The sequence below is a fragment of the Mizuhopecten yessoensis genome, unplaced genomic scaffold (assembly GCF_002113885.1).
Source record: "Mizuhopecten yessoensis strain PY_sf001 unplaced genomic scaffold, ASM211388v2 scaffold10989_2, whole genome shotgun sequence".
NCBI classification, from domain to species: domain Eukaryota; kingdom Metazoa; phylum Mollusca; class Bivalvia; order Pectinida; family Pectinidae; genus Mizuhopecten; species Mizuhopecten yessoensis.
Window position 1 is genome coordinate 238,574 of NW_018408823.1, and position 24,391 is coordinate 262,964.

The window sequence follows — 24,391 nt, forward strand, 5'->3', positions numbered from 1 at the left end:
AGGTATAGTAAATAGTTTTGATAACAGATGTAATAAAGAGAGCAGATAAAATAGATGCAATAGTTGTTATGATAAAACAAAAGATACATATCTAGGATAATATAAATTTGATAAAAAGTTGAATTATAAATGTATTTGTTTTTCAGCTTGCTTTGATTTGATCACAACTGAAAATTATATTCACGTACAGTAAAAAGGGCACATAACAACCAAATGTCGTTCCTACTGAACATTCCGGGGAACAGTACTTCTTACATTGAATATGTTTTATTTGGTTTTTTTTCAAATTCAGTTTAAACATATCCTCAATAAATCACTTTTGTCTTAGAATGAATTTGTTTGTTAGCATGCAGACATAAACACATTATCGTTTACCTCTCTTTGTAGTTGTTTGAATAACAGTTCTCGGTTCTTCTGGGCGGACCAACCCTGACGCAAGAACACAACACACAAAGACATACATTAAGTGCAAAAGGACAAAGAGTGAAGACAAACGTTAACACAAAGTGAATACAAAGTGAATACATAAAACAAAACAACAATGAAAAAGTTCATAAAAATATCCCAATAAATAAACTCCACAAATAACGGTCGTACATACAAACACAGCGGTCGTACTACAAAAACAACAGTCGTAAACACCCAACAAACGTCATGACTACACAAAGACGGTGAATACGCATGAGAAGTGCCGTACGAACATTACTTTATGATGTTCAGTGTGCTACTCTGGTGTTTTAGATGCAAAGATACAATTCAACAGGAGAAAACTGAAAAGATTGACTATAGTGTTGATAATCCAGCCAGTCCACCCGTGAAACATCGATAGTGTAATTCTGTCAGCTTACTATTTGACTCGGACTTGGTATTCATAATTAAATATGTGTGCAGAAGTTTCTGATTGTGGCAAATATGTTTTGTTTTAGATACGAATCGTGGGCAATTGTATCCCATACAATTTATAGATTTATCAGAACTGATGATTAGGAACGTTGTACAATTAAGACTTCGCTCAATTATCATTATGACTAACTATTTGATAGATATGCTATATAAGATCAGCTAAGGACGCGGGGATAGTTATGCTGCCCAAATGAATTCAAACGACTCACAGCGAAACAGTGTGTTAAATTAATTAACGTAAAATTACTTCTTTATGCATAATTTAGAAGTATATATATTATTAATAAATAGAACAAATACATATATGATGAAGGCTTGTCAAATTGTTTGACAGGTTAGCAAAAGCAATAACAAATTCTGTTCACTGGCATAAATATTTCTTTTGCATATTTATATAAATAATATTAAATCTTTTGGAATATATAGTTCGGTTACCTGGACATATTTAGGTAAATTGTTCTATTTTTGTGAAATTCTAGTCATTCTTTTCATTACTTACCTGGACAGAGAGATGAGAAGACCTGGTCACTGAGAGCATTGAGCTCGTCAAAGGTCTGCACGTTAAAGCTGTTCTCTGATGTTGGTTTGTTGGCAATGCCGTCTAACTCTTTTGTATCCTTCAGACCGATACCTATAGCGTAGATGTGGATGTCTGCAACTCTCGCCTTGTCTGCTTCCGGGACGGTTCTCCGGGAATTGATGTTGGATACACCGTCTGTTAAGATGATACAGATGTTTGGAACATCATCACGATCTCTGTCGGCGGCGTTGAACATGTTCCTCATCGTCCTCAGTGCGTCAGCCGTGTTCGTACTTCCGTAAATGTAGGGGATCTCATCGATAGCCTGGTTCACTTCCACTCTGGTTGAATGTGAATTCAGATTGAACTGAATTTCCACCCCGGAACTATAGATCAAAGCACCCACACGTACGTTACCGGAATCAATGTCGGCGTTGCTCAGGAAATCCTTACAGAAAGCCAGCATTTTATCGTAGTTATCTTGTCCTACACTGGTGGAGGCGTCTATGATGATGATCAGATCGACCTTCGATAAGGCACAATCTGAAAATAACATCAATTTTTGTTGTTTATATTTGTATTTATCCAGTGCACTACACTGCATCAGTAATCTTAAACTAATAATTAAAAAACATGTACACAATAGAAAAACATTTAAAGGCAAGAAAACAGTATAACAGATTTATTGACCTTTTTATACTGTTTGTTTTTACATCAACTAACACCGTTAATAGAATCAAATGTTTAATCTATGTTTAATATATATTAATATCCCAGTTAACTGAACCTTATTTTATGCTATATACCTGAACATATATTACATCTGCAGTGTACTCACGGTGTATACTGTATGTATGAATATCTGAAATGCATTTCATCCCATCTTGAATCAAACTCACAGATAAAATTGATTTAGAATGAAATTAACTAGTTCAAGCAAGATTGATATTACGCATTACTAGTATGACTTAACATGCAACGAGGCTATAAGCTACAATGGTAGTGCTCATACCATACAATAAATACAAGGTCTTTTTGTCTTCAATTTGGATATGATTCCGATCAATGGTTTTAAATTCATATTTAATCAGTCATATTTCTTTTTTTAAATTCAATTTCAATAACAATGTCTAACATACCAACTGAAAAAACAACGAAGGTCGATGATTTTGATCATACTCATAAGTGTGCCACGTAGTCTCGTTGTCATAGCCGTGGTTCTCGCTTCGACAACATGGCATTAGTGGGACTAAACCCACGAGTTACATGGTAGGCGACGTCGACGAAACAGAAAGTGCTTTCCCTTTCGGGGCATATTCTCATATTATCTTTGTTATTTTGTTATCATTTCTAAGTTCGAATTAAGGCGTGACACTATGTTTTTGTCTAGTGATTATCGCTTAATCATGAAATTGTTCTTACCTGATGGCGGAGGTAATGTTATTGGAATTGGAGTAGTAGCTGTATAAAAAATAAAAAAATAATTAACACAGGTGATTGTTCTTCAAATGTAATTTCATAAGTTATTGTTTATGTTTTGTTTGTTTAACTACTGTATACTGCGACTTTTTACTAATATTACTAACACTAAAACATTAAAGCAGTCCAATTATTATGTGTAATGTGTTATTTTCGGCTTCCGACCCTACTCGGAATACAATATTTGTAACAGGCCTCGGGATCAGACAGGGAGCAGACAACCGATATCCTTGTAAATGGGTAAAATGATTAATATTACATCTATGTCTCCTTAGTTGAATACTTTATTTACCAGTCTACAATCACAGCACATAATAACAGAGAACGCCACACTAATCATGAACAACGAACTTACTATGTTTTTAAGAAATAAAGCTGAATGTGTCTGAAGTGATTAGTTACTATGATAGTATGTTTACTCATTCAGAAACAGAAGGACGTCTTGTACGTACGTGGTGGTGGATAGGGTCTGCCCCGGAATCCTGCAGGTGGCTGTTCTGGTACTACAAAGCCAGGAAATAATATCTTAATTGTGATAATTAAAATTATGTTTATATGACCCTATTGTTTATATGGAATGTTCACACACTGTAGCAAAATTATATATCGTAATGAATCACAAAATGCAAATTGGGAGGCATTGATGTGAACCAACATGAAATGTTTCTTTTAATAACACGTTTTTTTTATTAAGAAAATCAAATGTATAATATCTAAATACAAAGAATGCAATTCTTGATCAACATGCTATTGTCAAAAAAATGTACTTTTGTCGCCATTTTCACAATTTTATTAATTTATGCTTTTAAAGTATTTGCAACATGTCTATCCGGTACAGGTGTTACTACAGCAATCATGAAAAATTCCGTACCCTGACAGTTTTTATTTCAACAGTGACATTATTTGTCGACGATTTAAAATTCATATCTTTCTAAATGAGACTCATGCCTAGCTTTTTGAGCAATCAACAGATTTGAGAAACATCAAGGTTTATTTATTGCCAACCAAGCCAACTGATTAAGAACAACTTACTTACTTCAGGGTATATACAATGTTTCCGTAAGTAACAATGGTTCGGGTAATGAAATCAAGATATAACTAGATGTAACGAAATCAGACATAATGATTGATATATAGCATACTAAGATGTTTTTTTACTTACATTCTTCTAGCATAGCTAACTCGTCGTCAATATCCTCTGGCCGGTCAGACAGTAAGAACAGACGCTGGTATTCGTCTAGTGGGTGTGACGATACCTCGTCCAGTTCGCTGTGATCCCTGAGTCCCACTCCCACCGTGAACAGGTAGGTTCCGTCATCTTCGTTTCTCTCCGCTGCTCGGAACGCCTCATACCTGTCTGTGCTTTCGTCATTTCCGGTTATCAGGAGGATGAAGTTTCTAGCAAAGTCTCTGTCGCCATTGTTTGGTCTAAACATCCGAGTCCTAACATACTCTAGGGCTTCGGCTGTGTTTGTCTCACCTGACTGGTACTGGACATTGTCCATGGCAGCCACGACGCCATCTCTGGTCACGTAGTCGTCCAGTTGGTACTGAACGGCCTGGTCAGTACTGTACCTCAAGAGTCCAACACGGAACTTCTCGTTATCAATACTAAGTCGACCAGCGACCATTTTGGCATAATTCCGGATCCATTCGAATGTTTCAGGTGTAACCGAAGAATCAAGCACAATGACGAGATCGAAGGCTGTTGGTGGCGGTGTCGGAGCATCAGTTACTGTAACACCAGAAATTATTTTTTTCTGTTTGTTTAAATTTGATAAAATGTTAAATTAAATGTTACGACCATTTTATGTAGATAAAAATAAATTGCTTTATTCATTTAGTTCAAGAATAAATACGTGTCAAATCATCTCCGGCAAATTTAATCCATCTAATGTTATTTTTCATGAACCTATTCAATGATATGCAACAAATATGATGATTGAGATTCTTTATAAGAACAAAAGAAAAACTTGTTTGTATTTTAAGCTTATATTATTGATTCACAACAAAAAAGAAATGAAACGAACTCGACCGAATATGCAAGAATGACTCAAGATACTTGTATGCTTTCACATTTGCATATTGTTGCTTAATAAAGATTTATTATGTTTCGGCATCGTATTTGTTATTACATGAGTACTTAACAATAGTTGATCTGCATCACATACGTGATACAATGAAATGAAAAAAACACCCAAATCATATCCTTTTTATATCCATGTGCATTATTCTTCATCTTTTTATTTAATATGATGCAAGAACAAAAAATGCAATTCAGTGTTATTGAATCTAGAACATTTGGTTACACCCTCAATGTTTTTTTTAGCAGATTCAGACTATGTAGATTGATTAGATTCAAATTCGTGCCCTGTGCATGCAGGATTAAGGTTGACTAAACAGTTTATGAAAGCGTATCGAAGTATTTAATATCCAGTGGCTTTATAAATATTCAGAGGTTAATTATACACAATATATTTTTAAAAAGCTGCCTTGTTAAGATGGATGTACTTAGATTTCGTTTTGATAGTAATAAAAGAACGGAATATGTTGTTGCCCAACTTAAGGATCCAAGTCCCACTGTACACAAACACTAAATAAATCCACTGTGGTTTTTTCTATGCAAGCATATAGTGATCTCCCTTAATTGTTTTTTGGATATTACTGTTCTCGTTGCCTTTTCACCCCCTGAGCCCATTTGTCGATTTAATGTCTCTCTTATTTTGTTGTAATTATTATCTTCTTATTCAAAATTTGTAAAATATGTGCTTCCTCTTTAAAATGATTTATTGAAGTATTTTCATGCCGGTATGAATGTTTCCAATTCGTAGTTAGAAATTGTATCAGTGTTTCGAAAAGAATGATCAAAGCTATTCTGTAGGCAAAATTATTTCCAAATCATAGCAACAGTTTTCATCAGTGGCACCAGATTCCTTAAAAAGTTAAATTTTGATGCAAGATGAGTCAAAATATTACATTCTTGTTAATGTTTTGAAGCTTATTTTAATAAGATTGTTATCTTACGGTTCGACGTGGTATGTTCTAATGGTATTGCTTATTTTAAAGCTCTTTAATATTTATGTTTCAAACCGACAGTCTCTGACATTATACACCTTTTACTTTTTAATTATATATTTACCGGACGCATATTACCGTTATAGTCATTTTCTTATGTCAACCATTTAAGGATTACCAAGTTGTTGTTTTTAAATGAAAATCTGATTTATGAAACCGATATAATTGAAAATACATATTTTTGGTTCTTAACAATATTTACAATCTAGCCCCATTGATGAGAATTTCTCAGATGAGAAATATAGGTTTGACATACTTTTGTTGGTAAACTATTATGTTTAAATACTAGGACGCGAACTGAACATTATATATCTCTATACAAGTGCATTATTTAATATATAGAGTATCGTGTTGACGACGATAGTTCCATTGAAGACACACACCATGCAATAAACAATCAATAACATATATAAATGACATGATTTAGAAACGTATTTCCATTCCTTAAGTTATACATGATGTAATAAAAACATCTGTCAATGTACTAAAAGTGATTGTAGGTAGGGTTTAGTAGATGCAGCAGTCACAATGTGCATTACTGGTGTTTTACGTATACAGGCAAAAAACTTTAGACACACATAACTTATACTGCATATACCTATTGTGCATTACTGGTGTTTTACGTATACAAGCAATAAACTTTAGACAAACATAACTTGTACTGCGTATACCTAATGTGCATTACTGGTGTTTTACGTATACAGGCAATAAACTTAAGACAAACATAACTTGTACTGCGTATACCTTATGTGCATTACTGGTTCTTTTGGGTATACATGCAATGTACTGCGTATACCTAATGTGCATTACTGTTTTTTTTGGGTATACATGCAATAAACTTAAGACAAACATAACTTGTACTGCGTATACCTAATGTGCGTTACTGTTTTTTTACGTATACATGCAATAAACTTAAGACAAACATAACTTGTACTGCGTATACCTAATGTGCATTACTGGGGTTTTACGTATACATGCAATAAACTTAAGACAAACATAACTTCTACTGCGTATACCTAATGTGCATTACTGGTGTTTTACGTATACATGCAATACACTTAAGACAAACATAACTTATACTGCATATACCTATTGTGCATTACAGGTGTTTTACGTATACATGCAATAAACTTAAGACAAACATAACTTATACTGCATATACCTATTGTGCATTACTGGTGTTTTACGTATACATGCAATAAACTTCAGACAAACATAACTTGTACTGCGTATACTTAATGTGCATGTTTAGATGTGTTTACAACATAAACATAAAAACGCGAAATTCTACAAAATCAATATGCATCTACTACAAAATGTTACACAAACGTACAATACAGAAACCAGTAACTGTCTGTTTTGGTATTTTGTATATACAGCAATACAGACGTTCACATTCGACAGTCACAACAGCAATATGTTGATTTCGTTCAGATTTGATATAAGTACACAGACAAACGCATTTATATACGTCGGTATAATTACACAAACTACGGATAACAGGTTGTTTACACAAACCACCCCCACATTTACTATTTACAGACGTACAAAATACAATACATTATTGAAATAACAAATACGACACCAAATACACAAATTGATCGACACGTTACAGTATAGTCTACAAGACAACATGTGCTGGCGTATACAATAAGCACACAATACTCACAATACGCATAGTAATACCATAATAAAAATACATATAGAAAATTGTAAAAAAAAAATTAAAATAAAACACACGTATATGTTAAAAAAAATATATGTATAAGTCCATCGGCTCCTGGTAATTCGTATCGTCTCAATTCATGCTAATGTGGGTTAAGGAAGTGTCATCCACGTAAACCTGGCGAAAAGATGGGGAATTGATTTATCACGAGGTCATGCGTAACCGCGAGATGTTGTCCAGTAGGTTTACCTGTAGTAGTCGGTTCCGGTGTCGTGGTTGTAGTGGTTGTAGTGGTTGTAGTAGGAGGGGGCTCAGTGGTGCGCTTAACTGGTGATACACATACACAGACACACATTCGTTATAGACATGAAGTGACGACAATCAACAAAACACAAAGTTTTATATTAATCGTGAAGTGGAGTGAAACCATTTTGTGCTTTTAACGAATGTTTCTTAAACAACTTACATATACTATACAATTAACATTATGAAATACAATTAACAGACACACATATAACTTTGAATTCGAACATAAAGTGATAAGAAATGATGCGTCTTTTACGGTTTTACTTATAGAAAACAACATTCAATTATAAATACACGTGTAAAGTGACTTACATGTACAACACATACAATACAATATATATGTGTTTGTGCATAAACTTTAAACACAGTGAAATAATGTGCAGCTACACGTTGATGTTTACAAACGTTAAAGCATTAAATTGCGATAATAATGCATTTCAATATGTACGACAATAACAAATATATATTTACATAGTAATATATATATATATATATATACGTTATAAAAAATAGATCCAGCAGAAAGTTGCGATGTAAATAAGGTTAAGCCTTTAAAGACAATCTAGTGTTAAACCTATCTATTAAGATCTTCAAATAATAACAAAAGAAACCTTGATGTTGCTTATTAAGTTAATATTACATCACAGAAATTATGAAACACTCAAATCTTCATGTTTAATCTAGAAGCCCACAAACCGAATCCTCGCGATGGGAATTTGTCTTTTAGGAAATAGAGCATTTACAATATATCTATCTATATATGTATGTGTGTATCCCTGTTGCTTTACCAAGAAACAGGCCACAAAATGTCGCGAAAAAGGTAAAACAAGGAAGTTTTCGTTGCTTTTAAATACAAAAAATACGTTATATAGATGGTTGAAAAAAATATGGTTGAATCATTCAGGCGCCAGTAATAGATCGACACGATATGGCAGGTTGGCATGTACACCAATATTAAAACATAACACTTATAAATGGTAAAATACATATAGCAAGTCATACCTGGACATAAAGAAGAGAACACCTGGTCACTGAGCGCATTCAGCTCGTCAAAGGTTTGCACGTTAAAGCTGTTTTCAGATGCCGGTTCGTTGGCGATTCCGTCTAACTCTTTAGTATCCTTCAGACCGATACCTATAGCGTAGATGTGGATGTCTGCAAGTCTAGCCTTGTCTGCTTCCGGGACGGTTCTCCGGGAATTGATGTTGGATACACCGTCTGTTAAAATAATACAGATGTTTGGAACATCATCACGATCCCCGTCGGCGGCGTTGAACATGTTCCTCATAGTCCTCAGTGCGTCAGCCGTGTTTGTACTTCCGTAAATGTAAGGGATCTCATCGATAGCCTGGTTTATGTCATTTCTCGTGCTGAATGTATTGAGATTGAACTGAACTTCTACCCCGGAACTGTAGATCAAGGCACCCACACGTACGTTACCGGAATCAATGTCGGCGTTCCTGAGGAAATCCTTACAGAAAGCCAGCATTTTATCGTAGTTGTCTTGTCCTACACTGGTGGAGGCGTCTATGATGATGACTAAATCAACTTTGGATAAGGCACAATCTAAAAACAGAGTTTCGAAAACTGTTCTCGTGATTTCATTAATAGACAATGTGAAAACCCGAGGTATATTGTTTCGTCAAAATTAAGATAGTAGACATAGCGTCATGATGAAGACTTTTAGAAAAAAAGACATCAAGCTAACTTAGCAACATTGCAGTGGTAGCTGTGGTTAAGAAAAAGTCCTATTCTGCAAAAATGATACTGGAATAAGTTTCCATTTTGTGTGTTATTTATAAATCTAGCCTGAAGTTGTAATGTAACTCGACAGTGTCAAATCCTTACATAATAACATTATATTACAATTATGTTATTGGTTTCATAATTGGCTGTCAAATCATAGATATTTGAATTACGCTGCCGTTATACGAGGATATCTAAAAGAGCGTAATGGTTTTCAATTAATAAAAGTGTAACTTGTTGAACAATTCTCAGAATTCCTTGCAAGTTAGGAGAAATAAATATCATAGTTTGTCAACCAAAACACATAATATATTGATCAAGTGAGAAGATCATATAAACACTTATTATTAATTGATCTAAACATATATTATCTAGATTAATCGAAATACTTGTTACCCGGATAACAAGAAGTTTTAATAGGTCAATCTAAAAAGATTTGTTTATTTCTTCTTTTTCAGTTTTTAGCTTGATTATAATACGGCCGTTACATTAAAAACGACGTATCCAAAGATCAAGTCAATGAATTTATCATGAATCAAAGAGCTGATATGTGGCTTAATTCAAACATTTGTTATATGGATCAATCAAAATAGTTGTTATATGGATCAGTCCAAAAAATTGTTATATGGATCAATCCAAATAGTTGTAATATGGATCAGTTAAAGTATTTGTTATATGGATCAGTCCATTTTTTTATATGGATCAGTCCAAACATTTATTATATGGATCAATCCAAATAGTTGTAATATGGATCAGTCCAAACATTTGTTATATGGATCAGTCCAAACATGTGTTACATGGATCTGTCCAAACATTTTTTTAAATGGATCAATCCAAATAATTGTTATGTGGATCAATCCAAATAATTGTTATATGAATCAGTCCTAACAGTTGTTATATGGATCAGTCCAAACATTTGTTATTAAGATCAATCAAAAGAGTAATGCGAATGACAAACCAAACAGTTGTTATTTGAATCATGCAAGTTAAGACTTAAACAATTATACGCAAATATGTTAGTTCCTCTAAAACCATAGATACAACAATCTTACCTGAAGGTGGCGGTAGAGTTATTGGTATGGGAGTAGTAGCTGTAAATATAGACAAATGTGTTGAAACCATGTTACGTAATTTCCATCGAAATAAAAACAAAAATTTAATAAAAAATAATTGATTAAATGCATTAACATATACATACATATGAGAGAGAGAGAGAGAGAGTCCTTATCTTAATTTGATATTGTACATAATGCGAGATTTGTTACCATTTCTAGCGTCATTATTGTGAAGTCAACAACACTACAATTGTGACGTCATAATTATAACGCTGGAAACTGGTTATTGGCTGTTCTATTTATTACTCAAACTATAGGAAGAACTATATAAGTTAATCATCTTATTGAAATATATGTAATAAACAGCATTCTGTTTTGGGCCGACAATTCCTAACAGTGTTTTAGACGTACATTCACAACTCGCTTAACGTTTGTATTTGGTTTGCTTCCAAACATGTTGAAGAGTATAGGACTTTCAACAGAATGAAGCTTAACAATCCACTTACTTGGTGGCGGGAAGGGTCTACCTCGGAATCCCTCGGGTGGTTCCTCAGGTACTGTAAATTTTAAATATATACAAACATTATGTATGGATATTACTTATAAGACTTTGCGAGAATCTATCTTTGATATGTTGGTCCTATCAAGGGTGACGTAATGCGGGCTATTTAATCAGGACAACATCAAAAATGGTGTAAAGAAAGGTCCTGTCAGGACATTACTCCATACGATGTTTGTTTAGATTTCCTAATGAAAAGTACGACAAACAGCATGGTGTTATGTTTTATCATGATTAAAATAACAAGAATAACCCAATGATAATGTACTTGAAGGCCAGTATGATATTATAGTTTAATATTTACTCAGATTGATATCACGTGTATTGTGTTTATTAAAATCTGTATTCAACGTGTTGAAGGGTGTTCAGTAGTATCTATTGACTTACATGATTCTAGCATCGCTAACTCGTCATCGATGTCCTCTGGTCGGTCAGACAGTAAGAACAGACGCTGGTATTCATCCAGTGGGTGTGACGATATCTCGTCAAGTTCGCTGTGATCTTGGAGTCCCACTCCCACTGTGTATATGTAAGTTCCGTCATTTTCATTTTTCTCTGCTGCTCGGAACGCCCCATACCTGTCTGTGCTTTCGTCATTTCCGGTAATCAAGAGAATGAAGTTTCTAGCAAAGTCTCTGTCACCATTTTCTGGGCTGAACATCCTTCTTCTAACATAATCTAACGCGCCTACCGTATTGGTCTCGCCTGCCTGGTACTGGACATCGTCTATGGCAGCCACAACGCCATCCCTGGTCAAGTAATCGTCCAGTTGATACTGCACGGCCTGATCAGTACTGTATCTGAGAAGACCGACACGGAATTTCTCGTTGTCGATGCTGAGTTGGCCGGCAACCATCTTGGCGTAATCTCGGATCCATTCGAATGTCTCGGGGGTAACTGAAGAGTCCAACACGATGACCAAGTCGAAGGCACGTGGTGGCGGTGTTGGGGGGTCAGTCACTGGAACATTATGAAAATATAAATATGATGCCTTTTTTAATATAGCTGATTACAGTCATATGCATCGTTATATGGATTGAGGGATAACACTATGTTGGATATAGTCCGGATGAACAAGATTTTTTTTCTGTGATATTGTACTTGATACAACAGCAGATGACATATTAGCGGCATTAAACAAAACGATAAAATAGAAGTGCCTTCAATCAAGACGAAGCATAGTTGAACTTCTTAATTTTGATTTTCTGTTACAATTCTTACACCAGTAGAGTTACACAAGTTTGAAACAAAAATAGAACAAGCAATGCGTATTCTGGTTACATAAAATCTGCTGGACAACATGTGTGCTTTTTCAACCAAAACTGTCTTCTTTAAAATGTTGTGCATCACCTGTTTTTTAATATTAAGCATCGACATTCAGATATAATTTATTCATTAGTGTGACGAACATATTTCAATCGCGCAGACGAATAACAATATTTTATACAAATACACCTGTAATTCGCTTTATTTAATATCGTTCCTAAATAACGGGTCACCACGCATATGAACAGTAAATGTTAAGGCAATTTTCGTGTGTCAATTTAAAGAAAAAAGAACCAAAAATGTATTTAAACGCACATGCATTTGGGAACATTCTCTCAGAATAAAAATCATTTCAATACGATAAAGCATGGTTAAAAGTTAATATGTGTTTAGAGCAATTCGGATAGGGTTTGACCTATTCATCTTAATATCACAAGGTCTGGCGATGTCGTGTTTTAAATATTGACAACAGGAAGGACACAATGGCATCGTTGAAGCAGGTTATAGTGAACTCTACATAATCCTTTCAATTCGTTGACAGATTGTTGATAATTAATCATTTACATCAAAACAGTTTCGACTTTTTTAACAATAAAATGCGATTTCACAAGACAGGGATGTTAGAGATATCCGTGTTGAAGAATGGCGGCAGTGCTTGAAACTGGTTGAAACACTTCAAGAAGGTCGAATATAACAAACGTATGTAAAACGCATGCTGCTCACAACGGGTCCCTCGTCACATTATTTACCTGTGGTTGTTAGAACGTGTGTGATGGTGGTCGCACTAACAGTTGTTAAAGAAGCTGGTTTAGTGCTCAAAACCTGAGTTTTACTTTAATCATTTTTCAATATATATTTTATTGCGTTTGTACACAGACACTTTTCATATCTTGTTTAAATAATGTATGTTAATTTGTGTCTAAGAAAATATGTACAAAGAATGAACAAAATATTTACATGTAAACAAATAAACCAATGTAAAGTACAAAGGATTTATTAATAACCACTTCTATCATGTTTGATGATATGGGAAACATTGTTTGTTCTAATCATTCTTATTAATTGAATATTGAACTTAACAAATAACTTTGTTTAGGAGTTCATTTCTTTCCAAGATTATGCTAAATGAGCACACCTGCATGCTTTCCTTCCTGGCGTTTCTTGGAAGGAAAAAAGGCTGTATATGCTTATTATAAAAAAGGCATGCTTAACACAGCAAGGGTATTTATGACATTTACCTGTTGTCGTCGGAGCCGGCGTCATGCTAGTTGTAGTAATAATTGTAGGAGGAAGCGCAGTGCGCCTAACTGATGATTTACATACACAGACAATTAACTTGTAGACACACACAAAACGTACAGTACTGAAATAGTGTGACCTTAATTCGTTATCAAAGCACTTGGTCTGATATCTTCAGTGGTTCGACACATCTAATTTTATTTAGCAGTGATTGACACATCTATTGACACCTATTAAAAGCATCAGGAATCGAAATTGTTTTATTATCAGTGTTTGTAATGCATCAAATTCGCCCTATCGATGTTAGACACTTCTATTGCGAATAATCAATGTTCGACATATCCTTTTTTTGAATCATCAATATTCGACACATCCAGTTCGAATTACTGGATAATGATATGATTTTGTCAAATTTTGGTAGTGAAAAATTCTGATTACTTGAAATCGCGGTAACATGGATTACTCACCCGGATTTTCTTCAGACAATCAATACACTAAACAAATTCATCTCCCAGAAATATAACTGCTTGCCAGTACTACGATTGATGTGAATGATAAGATTGATGCATATATTAAGGGTTTCGCCGTGTTAATATGATAATAATAATAATAATAATAATAATGAACGTACCAGGAAATTCGGGAAAATGGGAAGTACTGGTTAAGTTTCAGAACTTTGAGGATCACTTTGATATGATGTCCTTTTACTGTTTTGACATTCCACGTCAGACGAAAACGATTTCTTAATTTTATCAGGAAAAAAAGTATGTAATAATTAGAAAAAAATTACTTTAAGGATCTATTTTTTTATTTATTTTTATTATAAATAGCTGATTTGGCTTTTATCGATGTATGAAATAATTATAAACGGAACCCGGCATTATAATTTTGTTTTGATATATGTTTCCATGTATAGCATTTATTCGCCAGCGTTCGGGATGACCTTGCCGCACAATATTTCTTCGCGAAAGTTACGAGATTTCCGGGAGCACAAGTCTCTATATCTATAGCATATCAAACTATGAAATAAAAATAAAAAGGGGGAATATATGCCAAGAGGAGAATAGGAATGTAAATATATCATAACACCAAGGTAAAATTGCATGCTTAAGTTGGAAAGGACATTCTCGATGTTTACCTGTTGTAGTTGTTGCCGGTGTCGTGGTTGTTGTAGTAGGAGGGGGCTCAGTGGTGCGCTTGACTGATGATTCACATACACAGACACAGACATTAAATACAATGTTTTACATGTTAACGTTTAACTTCTTAACGTACCACCATGTATAGGCTTCACAATACATTGCAACAATCGAAAAATGTACATTTCCACATTATGGTAGACCACCCACAGGAGTGCTTTTATACATAGAAACACGTGTATCGACACATAACAGCAGAATACATCAGCAGACAGGAAAGTACAGCACAATTATGTGATTTTATACAAAAGATATAGGTGCAAAGTGCATTTTAATTTAATAAGTAATACGGTCTAATAGCAAATAAAACACACAATTGCACATTAGATTGATTAAGTCTTTAACATACAAACACACTGTTAACCTACCTGGACATAGAGACGAGAAGACCTGGTCACTGAGAGCATTGAGCTCATCAAAGGTCTGCACGTTAAAGCTGTTTTCTGATGCTGGTTTGTTGGCGATGCCGTCTAACTCTTTGGTATCCTTCAGACCAATACCTATAGCGTAGATGTGGATGTCTGCAACTCTAGCCTTGTCGGCTTCCGGGACGGTTCTCCGGGAATTGATGTTAGATACACCGTCTGTTAAGATGATACAGATGTTTGGAACATCATCACGATCTCCGTCGGCGGCGTTGAACATGTTCCTCATCGTCCTCAGTGCGTCAGCCGTGTTCGTACTCCCGTAAATGTAAGGGATCTCATCGATAGCCTGGTTTATGTCATTTCTCGTGCTGAATGTATTGAGATTGAACTGAACTTCTACCCAGGAACTGTAGATCAAGGCACCCACACGTACGTTACCGGAATCAATGTCGGCGTTCCTGAGGAAACCCTTACAGAAAGCCAGCATTTTATCGTAGTTATCTTGTCCTACACTGGTAGAGGCGTCTATGATGATTATCAGATCAACCTTCGACAAGGCACAATCTGAAAATAACATCATTCGTTTTATTTATTTTTGTATTTATCCAGTGCGCTACATTGAATCAGGAATCTTAAACTAAGAATTAAAAAATATGTACACAATAGAAAAACATTCGAAGGCAAGAAAACAGAATAACAGATTTATTGACCTTTACAGTAAAGTATTGAGATAGATATTACACATTGCTTCATGCTGTTGGATTAAATGTTTGATATTTATGACTTTTTAAAGGTTTTGGTAAGCCCATGCCCTTAACTCTGTGATAACACTGTGATTCGTTCGGAATTCATTATATTATCGTGTTTAGTCTGCATTAAACCCAACAGCACACACAGGTTATACTCTGCTATGTTTTTTGTCGATAAAATAACAAACACTTAAATTGTCGAAAATGAGCATTTATTCTAAATGCCAGAAATCGAACATATGTATAAATCTTTGTGTTGATTTTTAGCTGATTTTTAAGGAGATTTTTCAAAATCTCAGCATGGAAAAATATTCTGCACAGGTCACGTGACTTTAGTACACCAAAACATCACGTGACTACTTCTAAAGGGATGGACTAGTTTCAAAAACGGAAAGTTATCCTCCATCCGGAACCCACAAAATATAACAAATAAAAATATCATATACTAACCAGATAATATAAATTACTTTATGCATTGCATAAATACAATTATATATATTTCCTTCTTTAGCGCATTTGTACCACTGATATATCCTTAATGAAGGTATGGTCTAAAACAGACATTCACATTGTTTTGCATTTTGCATCATAAACATGTTTATTACCAGGAGACTTTTTCTTCGTATTTCTGGTAATCACTTTGCACCCAAAGCTATATAGGTCCTGCTTACAAATACACAGTATCTACTGTGTTTTGGATACCTGTTTTACGTTTGAACAAGAGGACAATTGTGTATCAATTTATTACGATTAAGGAACATGACCTGCATGTGATATTTCAATTAACCAATTTCTATCGACTTACCTGACACAGGTGGTGGAAGTGTGATTGGAATCGGCGTTGTTGCTGGAATAGACAAATATACCAAATGTTACCTCAGCATACTCTGGTAGGCATAAGGGAACAGGGCCCACTTATATAAAACATCTCAACTCTTGAGATTTCCTCAAGTCTAAGATTTCCCATAGACAATACATTGATTTAATTTTGAGATGTTTTATACAAGTGGCCCCAGTCACTTACACAACTTGCATATCATGTTGATGAAATAATGTTCAACAAAGTTCGACTGTAACATTGTGTTCTTTAAGGAAAAAGCTGGTGATTGAACTGGACGGACAATGGGTGCCGTACTATGACAATTCATGACATCTGATCTTATATAACAGAAAGACTGTTCTAAACAGACTACTGAACTGAACTACATTTGACTAAGATACCACTTTAATGGGAGATATTTTGTCATTGATAAAAGATACTCGAAAGTCTCCGTTTACAGTACAGATAAAAACGCATGCTTACTTGGAGGAGGATAGGGACGTTCGCGGAAACCTGCTGGAGGCTCTTCCGGTACTGAAAGTAAAATCATGATAGCAATGATTAACGAACAGATGTCAGTTTTCTTGATCAGTAACGGTTATTCCTCATAAACGGAGTATTAGTAGTATGAATAAAAAACAACGGAGAATATCTAAATGTCAACAAAACAACAGTTAGAACTCAAAATCAATAACACAATGCAAAAGACTGAACAAGGGGAAGATTTACATTTAACCCCTTGAACAAACCCCTTGAACAAGTTCAAGGATAATAAGACTAGGTGTTCCAGGATTTATCGATGGTATCCGCCATACCAATATTAGTCGAATCCAAGTAATGATTGTCTGGTGCCTAATGACGACCATAAAATGTGCCCATGATCTTCATCAACCTGCATCTTTGGAAACCCATTGTTGTAAGTTAGTCCGTCAGCAGTCGAAATCAATCACAGAATTCATGATTTTTGGAGCAAACATTTGAGCACCAAACCAACTGCGACTTGTAAACACCGTAAGTAGGTGAAGCAGAGATGTTCTTATAAAGAAAGGGTTAAATCACGATTGGAAAGTTTAAACCTTCTAGCTTATCGAATAGATTTGTAGTGAACCGTCCTTGTTTGTCTTGCTGTAAGTAAAGATCAAAGAAGGAGGTCATTCTTGTTATTCAAAGACAGCACATAATCGATATATTTTTATTTGGAATTGGAGGACTTGGCCAGGTTTTTGTTACCAGTCCTAATAAGCTCATCAATGGATTCAGCGTCGTATGAAAACAAAAACGAATCGGCTAGCGGAGGGGCACAGATGTTCCGATGGGATTGCCTACAGTCTGCTGGAAAATCTTGCTACGGAGCTCAACAAATGTATTTTTAACCAGGAACTTATTAATTGTCACAAGGTCAACCTCAGTGTATATCATTTTGGCATTTGTTTAACGCAATAAGCTAAAAATTAATGTTAAACTATAAATTTATATCGCCTTGCACTATTTGTTTTTAAAAGGAAAGCTCGCAAAAAAAGAGAACGTATGCGTTCCTTTAGTGAGGTAGATGAATGGGAAGTGTAAAGGGGGGGGGATTACAATTTGTAATTGAAGAAAGTTTTTGAGAAGAATTTGAATGATTGACCTCATTGATTTGACCAACTCTGAAATAATATCCCATTTAGCAGCTTCCGTCTTGCCATTTAGTGCGTACTCGTCCATATAATCTATTAGTATCTTGAAGTTAACATTGTAATTGATAACAGGTGTATCTTGATACTTGGGAGCCTTCATGAAAACCTCCTGTAGCTTTGCATCACGGATATTATTAGATCGTCAGACTACATGTCAAGCCCGACCGTGGAGTAAAATATGACAGCACACCACTGAACCAAATTAAGCAAACATTACAGAGTTCATGACGTATATAACCTCTTTTAATACATTAAAAGATGTTTACTTAATATTTCCTAAATTGGAGTTGAATGCAAAATAAATCTCAGTCTGGTAGGACACGTTCAATGACACCCTCAGGGACAATTAATTGTATCAAATTATAAAGAAAAATGTCTTTAATTCACTTAGTGGCAGAAAAAACATTCGTACACATTATACTACTGAAAACCTCGTTTCAGTAGGAAAATATGTCAACATATGAGTCGAAAAAATTTCATATCGGGATGTTTGATAGTGATACTTACATGCTTCTAGCATTGCCAACTCGTCGTCAATATCCTCTGGTCGGTCAGACAGTAAGAACAGACGCTGGTATTCGTCCAATGGGTGTGACGATACTTCGTCAAGTTCGCTATGATCTCTGAGTCCGACTCCCACCGTGAACAGGTAGGTTCCGTCGTCTTCGTTTCTCTCCGCTGCTCGGAACGCCTCATACCTGTCTGTGCTTTCGTCATTTCCGGTGATCAGAAGGATGAAATTCCTCGCAAAGTCTCGGTCGCCATTGTTTGGTCTAAACATTCGGGTTCTCACATACTCCAAAGCGTCCGCAGTATTGGTCTCGCCTGTCTGGTACTGGACATCGTCCATGGCAGCCACGACGCCATCTCTGGTCAAGTAATCGTCCAGTTGGTACTGAACGGCCTGATCAGTACTATACCTTAGAAGACCGACACGGAATTTCTCGTTGTCGATGCTAAGTCGACCGGCAACCATCTTGGCGTAGTTCCGGATCCATTCGAATGTTTCGGGTGTAACGGAAGAATCCAGCACGATGACCAAATCGAAGGCTGTAGGTGGTGGCGTCGGCGCAGGTGTAGTAGTAGTAGTTGTGGTGGTGGTAGTTGGGGGATCAGTAACTAAAATACAAATCATTGTTTTTTTAATAATAAATCAAACAACAAGTTGGTATACAATGTATAATACAGTTAAGGATCAAAATAATATTGTGTATGTTTGCTATTCTATTTCTCAACTATACAGATGTGTGTGTGTGTTAATATTTAATATATATTAGGTACCAAAATATACATAGGTCCTTTTGAAATAAAACTATGCTTTATATTATTACACAATAATATCAAATGATCGAGTGATGTTGCTCCTTTATGGTTGTACAAAACAAGACTTATTTCCCAAAAAACAATTCTCTGTTTTATCATACCGAAAACGAAAGCACGGACATTTATACAATAGTTAACCGCAACCTCCAAAAAGTTTTTCAGAGATTTTGAAATAACGGAACTTGCCGAAGGAGGTAGACTGCGATGATATCTTAGTTTTCTGATTGACACTTTGCTGACAGAGGCATAACTCACTGGATACACGTTGGAATGTAGGTAATTAACAGAATCATTTAGCATAAAAGACACTATTGAATGGTCCAAAACATTAAGAACGTCTTTTAATAACGGTTAAATATGTATTCAAGTCCCACTTTTGCATTTCCCAGATTGAAATTTAGATGCGACTAATCTTTTTTTTTAAACATTTATGTTCGTTATTAAATGTGATCAGAGAAACGAAATTAAAAAGCAATGCATTTCAGAGGTGCTTGCGTACAGCATGACTTTGTGTCGGTACAACATAGTTCACATTCTTGATGAAGAAGACCTGAATTTCATTCTTACATAAGTCATGTTCCGTTTTATGTTCAGAAATGGTACACCAAAGTATTGATTTTAATTTTGCACGTAAACTTTATCTAGCGATAACGTATCCTCAGAAGGCTTATATGACGCCATGTTTTTGGATAAAATATGTTACATGATCAAAAATTGATAAAAATTCAAAACATTAATACAGCATTGTAAAGTATATATTCTCTCATATCATTTGCAACTCTAATATGTTTTCCCCCAACGAATCAGTACTTGATAAGCATTTGGTTTAGATATCGTGGTTACCTCTCGGCGGTTTGACAGTTGTGGTGGTTGGTTCCTCCTCTTGTTTGAAGCCTGTTTACATATACATACAAAGACAAACACAACACATGTATTCGTTACAATGAAAGTGCTAACAATGTACACAACAAGTTGACATTTGACAAGTGCTTGATACACAACAGTACTCATCAAACAGTGGTGCAATGACAAAATAGTGAACGTGGTAAGTGCTGAACACAATACAAATACAATACAACATTAACAACGTTAAATCATGTTGATGTTGAAACAGCAAATTTAGAACGTGTACAAATGGTAGAAAAGATAATAAGACTTATACAAAGGATACATATAAACATTAAAGTAACAGACGGAAACTATGTACAGTTGAAACGAATATAAAGATACACTGGAAAAAATGGGTACACCTTTAGATTATTGATATTTATATATTAATCCCTGAAGAAAACTTAAGGCAACACACTGGACCTCATAGATATATCTGGTCAGTGTTCGAGATTGTTTAGATGATAAGTTTAACATACCTGGACATAGAGACGAGAAGACCTGGTCACTAAGTGCATTGAGTTCGTCAAAGGTCTGCACGTTAAAGCTGTTTTCTGATGCTGGTTTGTTGGCAATGCCGTCTAACTCTATGGTATCCTTTAGACCGATACCTATAGCGTAGATGTGGATGTCTACAACTCTTGCCTTGTCGGCTTCCGGGACGGTTCTCCGGGAATTGATGTTGGATACACCGTCTGTTAAGATGATACAGATGTTTGGAACATCATCACGATCTCCGTCGGCGGCGTTGAACATGTTCCTCATCGTCCTCAGTGCGTCAGCCGTGTTTGTACTTCCGTAAATGTAGAGGATCTCATCGATAGCCTGGTTTATGTCAGCTCTAGTTGAATGTGTATTTAGATTGAACTGAACTTCTACCCCGGAACTGTAGATCAAGGCACCCACGCGCACGTTACCAGAATCAATGTCGGCGTTCCTGAGGAAATCGTTACAGAAAGCCAGCATTTTATCGTAGTTATCTTGTCCTACACTGGTGGAGGCGTCTATGATGATGATCAGATCGACTTTGGATAAGGCACAATCTAAATGAAAAAAACCCCAATAAATGCTTTTCAATAATTAAATTATGACTGTTAATGGTAACATATCGTGGCCAATATTAAGTCAAAGGCACTGATGTGACGAATGCTCAATTTAACTTTATTTATGTTTTTCAATGCAGTGTTGTTTCAAAAGGAAATTAAAACAAGTTTAAACTGGTCTTACTGAACAAGCTTTACTTACCGGACACGGGAGGAGGCAGGGTTATTGGTATTGGAGTCGTAGCTGTGAAAATAATATAATGTGAAAGTGTTATACAACACTTATTGAAGTTCTAGATTGACTACAGAAACGGTGAGCCAGCTCACAACTATATGTTCCCATGCTTGCGCTGACAATGTTACTTCAGCAGACTTAAAATTTTCAAGGATCGTTGCCAACTAACTGTTAAGGAGGAGTGGCGCTTACCCAGTTTCTGTAGCAGAGAGTTTTATGTGCCATCACTCCAGAAAAAATAGCTGAATAGCCAAATCTTTTATCCATGAATATCTATATACGCTGTATTTTCAGTGCGTAAAGTTAAAACAATCTCACACATGGTTGAGGAGAGTTGCGCATACAAGGATAATGGACAGACGGATATATTTATTCCTATATACCACCAACAAACGAACTTTGCAAGAGGCTTACACTTTTTTCTCATTACAACGGCAGACAAAAGAACTACAAACAATCAATTTACACTTAATTAAGCGACAAAAAGTACCTATTGAGCTGAATCTGACATTACATATCATATGAATTTCGACTTACCTGGCGGAGGATAAGGTCGTCCTCGGAAACCTTCAGGTGGCTCTTCGGGCACTTAAATATATAAAACGAAACAAAATACGAAATAAAACATGAACTTTTAAATATTTGAATAGATATTTCTGTAAGCAAAAATTAGGTAGATCTGATTGATAATTGTCTGGAACTACTTCATGTAGAAGGTCTGTTCAATTTCATTTTCATAAACAATATACTTGGTACATATTTATAGAATATTCAACTAGTCAGAAATCTCTTCATATCGAAGAATTTATATAATACTTACATGCTTCTAGCATAGCTAACTCGTCATCTATATCCTCTGGTCGATCAGACAGTAAGAACAGACGCTGGTATTCGTCCAGTGGGTGTGACGATATCTCGTCAAGTTCGCTGTGATCTCGGAGTCCTACTCCCACTGTGTATATGTAGTTTCCGTCATTTTCATTTTTCTCCGCTGCTCGGAACGCCCCATACCTGTCTGTGCTTTCGTCATTTCCGGTAATCAAGAGAATGAAGTTTCTAGCGAAGTCTCTGTCACCATTTTCTGGTGTGAACATCCTCCTTCTAACATAATCTAACGCGCCTACCGTATTGGTCTCGCCTGCCTTGTACTGGACGTCGTCTATTGCAGCCACAACGCCATCCCTGGTCAAGTAATCGTCCAGTTGATACTGAACGGCCTGATCAGTACTGTACCTCAAGAGTCCGACACGGAATTTCTCGTTATCAATACTTAGTCGACCAGCGACCATTTTGGCATAATTTCGGATCCATTCGAATGTCTCCGGGGTTACTGAGGAATCCAGCACGATGATAAGATCGAATGCCCTAGGTGGTGGAGTTGGGGCTTCTGTCACTAGAAATATTAGAAGTGTAATTACATTTCACGAAACAGTAATGTCAAGCAAGTTTTAGACACGCAGCGATTGCGTCATTGGGAACATAATGTTCACAGATATAAGAACAGGAAAATAAAACATTAACATCAAACATAGCTTCGCTAAAAACTGGTCAATGTCTTTAATTTTAAATAACAGTTGTATTATATTTATAGATGTAGCATTAATTTTACACCTTGATTTGAAAAATAAATAAATCAACCTTTTCAAATTATAGCTACCCAAATATCAATTTATACTATTGAAACGAAACAGTGGCTTCTAATCAGCTGGTATTATAACGTAAATAAGGGAAGCGTTGTTAACTTTATTGAATACCTATCCTAGAAAGCTAAACATTAAGAATTTAAGTCAACAAATATCACCATAAAGATATCCAAAAAAATCGAAAAATCGTTAAAGCTGTTGTATTTAAAGCTATTGACAACTGTGTATCCCTCTATTATAAAAAGATATGTTTTTGCGTCACGTTAAATAAAGATTTGCAAATAAGCAAATATCAGCTGTAACATATTTTATGAAAGTTCTGCCATTTATTTTTACAATGTCCAGTTAATGGACGAAATTGATCAAACTATTTACAGTTTTATATTTTTCTGAAACGATCAATGGGTATTTATCACTGGGCATCTCACTTATAACATGACACTTTCTCATGCATTTTTGGCAAAAACTTAAACTATTGTTAGAATTTTTATAACATTCAGTAGTTACTGTCTACATCGAAGGTATTAGTTGGGAAAGGGAGTGGATTGTAGTAGCAGGCCTAAAGAGAGGACATCACGAGTGTCATGACAAAGGTTCACGCATGGTGAAGTGTGAAGTGGGGGTGGGGGGTGG

The 24,391-nt window shown here is 35.4% G+C and overlaps 1 protein-coding gene across 18 annotated transcripts in view; it reads right to left on the reverse strand.

Moving 5' to 3' along the window:
* Window positions 1–24,391, reverse strand: part of LOC110464458 — a 255,107-nt gene that overhangs the window by 92,015 nt on the left and 138,701 nt on the right. For 10 of the 18 annotated variants that reach the window (XM_021519688.1, XM_021519687.1, XM_021519680.1 and 7 more), the window contains one exon: window positions 22,936–23,508. In XM_021519688.1, the coding sequence (XP_021375363.1) occupies window positions 22,936–23,508 (573 nt within the window). Of the gene's footprint in view, window positions 1–375; window positions 430–1,402; window positions 1,967–2,845; window positions 2,885–3,354; window positions 3,406–4,064; window positions 4,638–7,892; window positions 7,971–8,951; window positions 9,516–10,747; window positions 10,787–11,256; window positions 11,308–11,696; window positions 12,270–14,952; window positions 15,016–15,381; window positions 15,792–22,935; window positions 23,509–24,391 lie in introns of those variants that run through there. The other 8 variants (XM_021519692.1, XM_021519691.1, XM_021519693.1 and 5 more) reach the window with 5 other exon arrangements.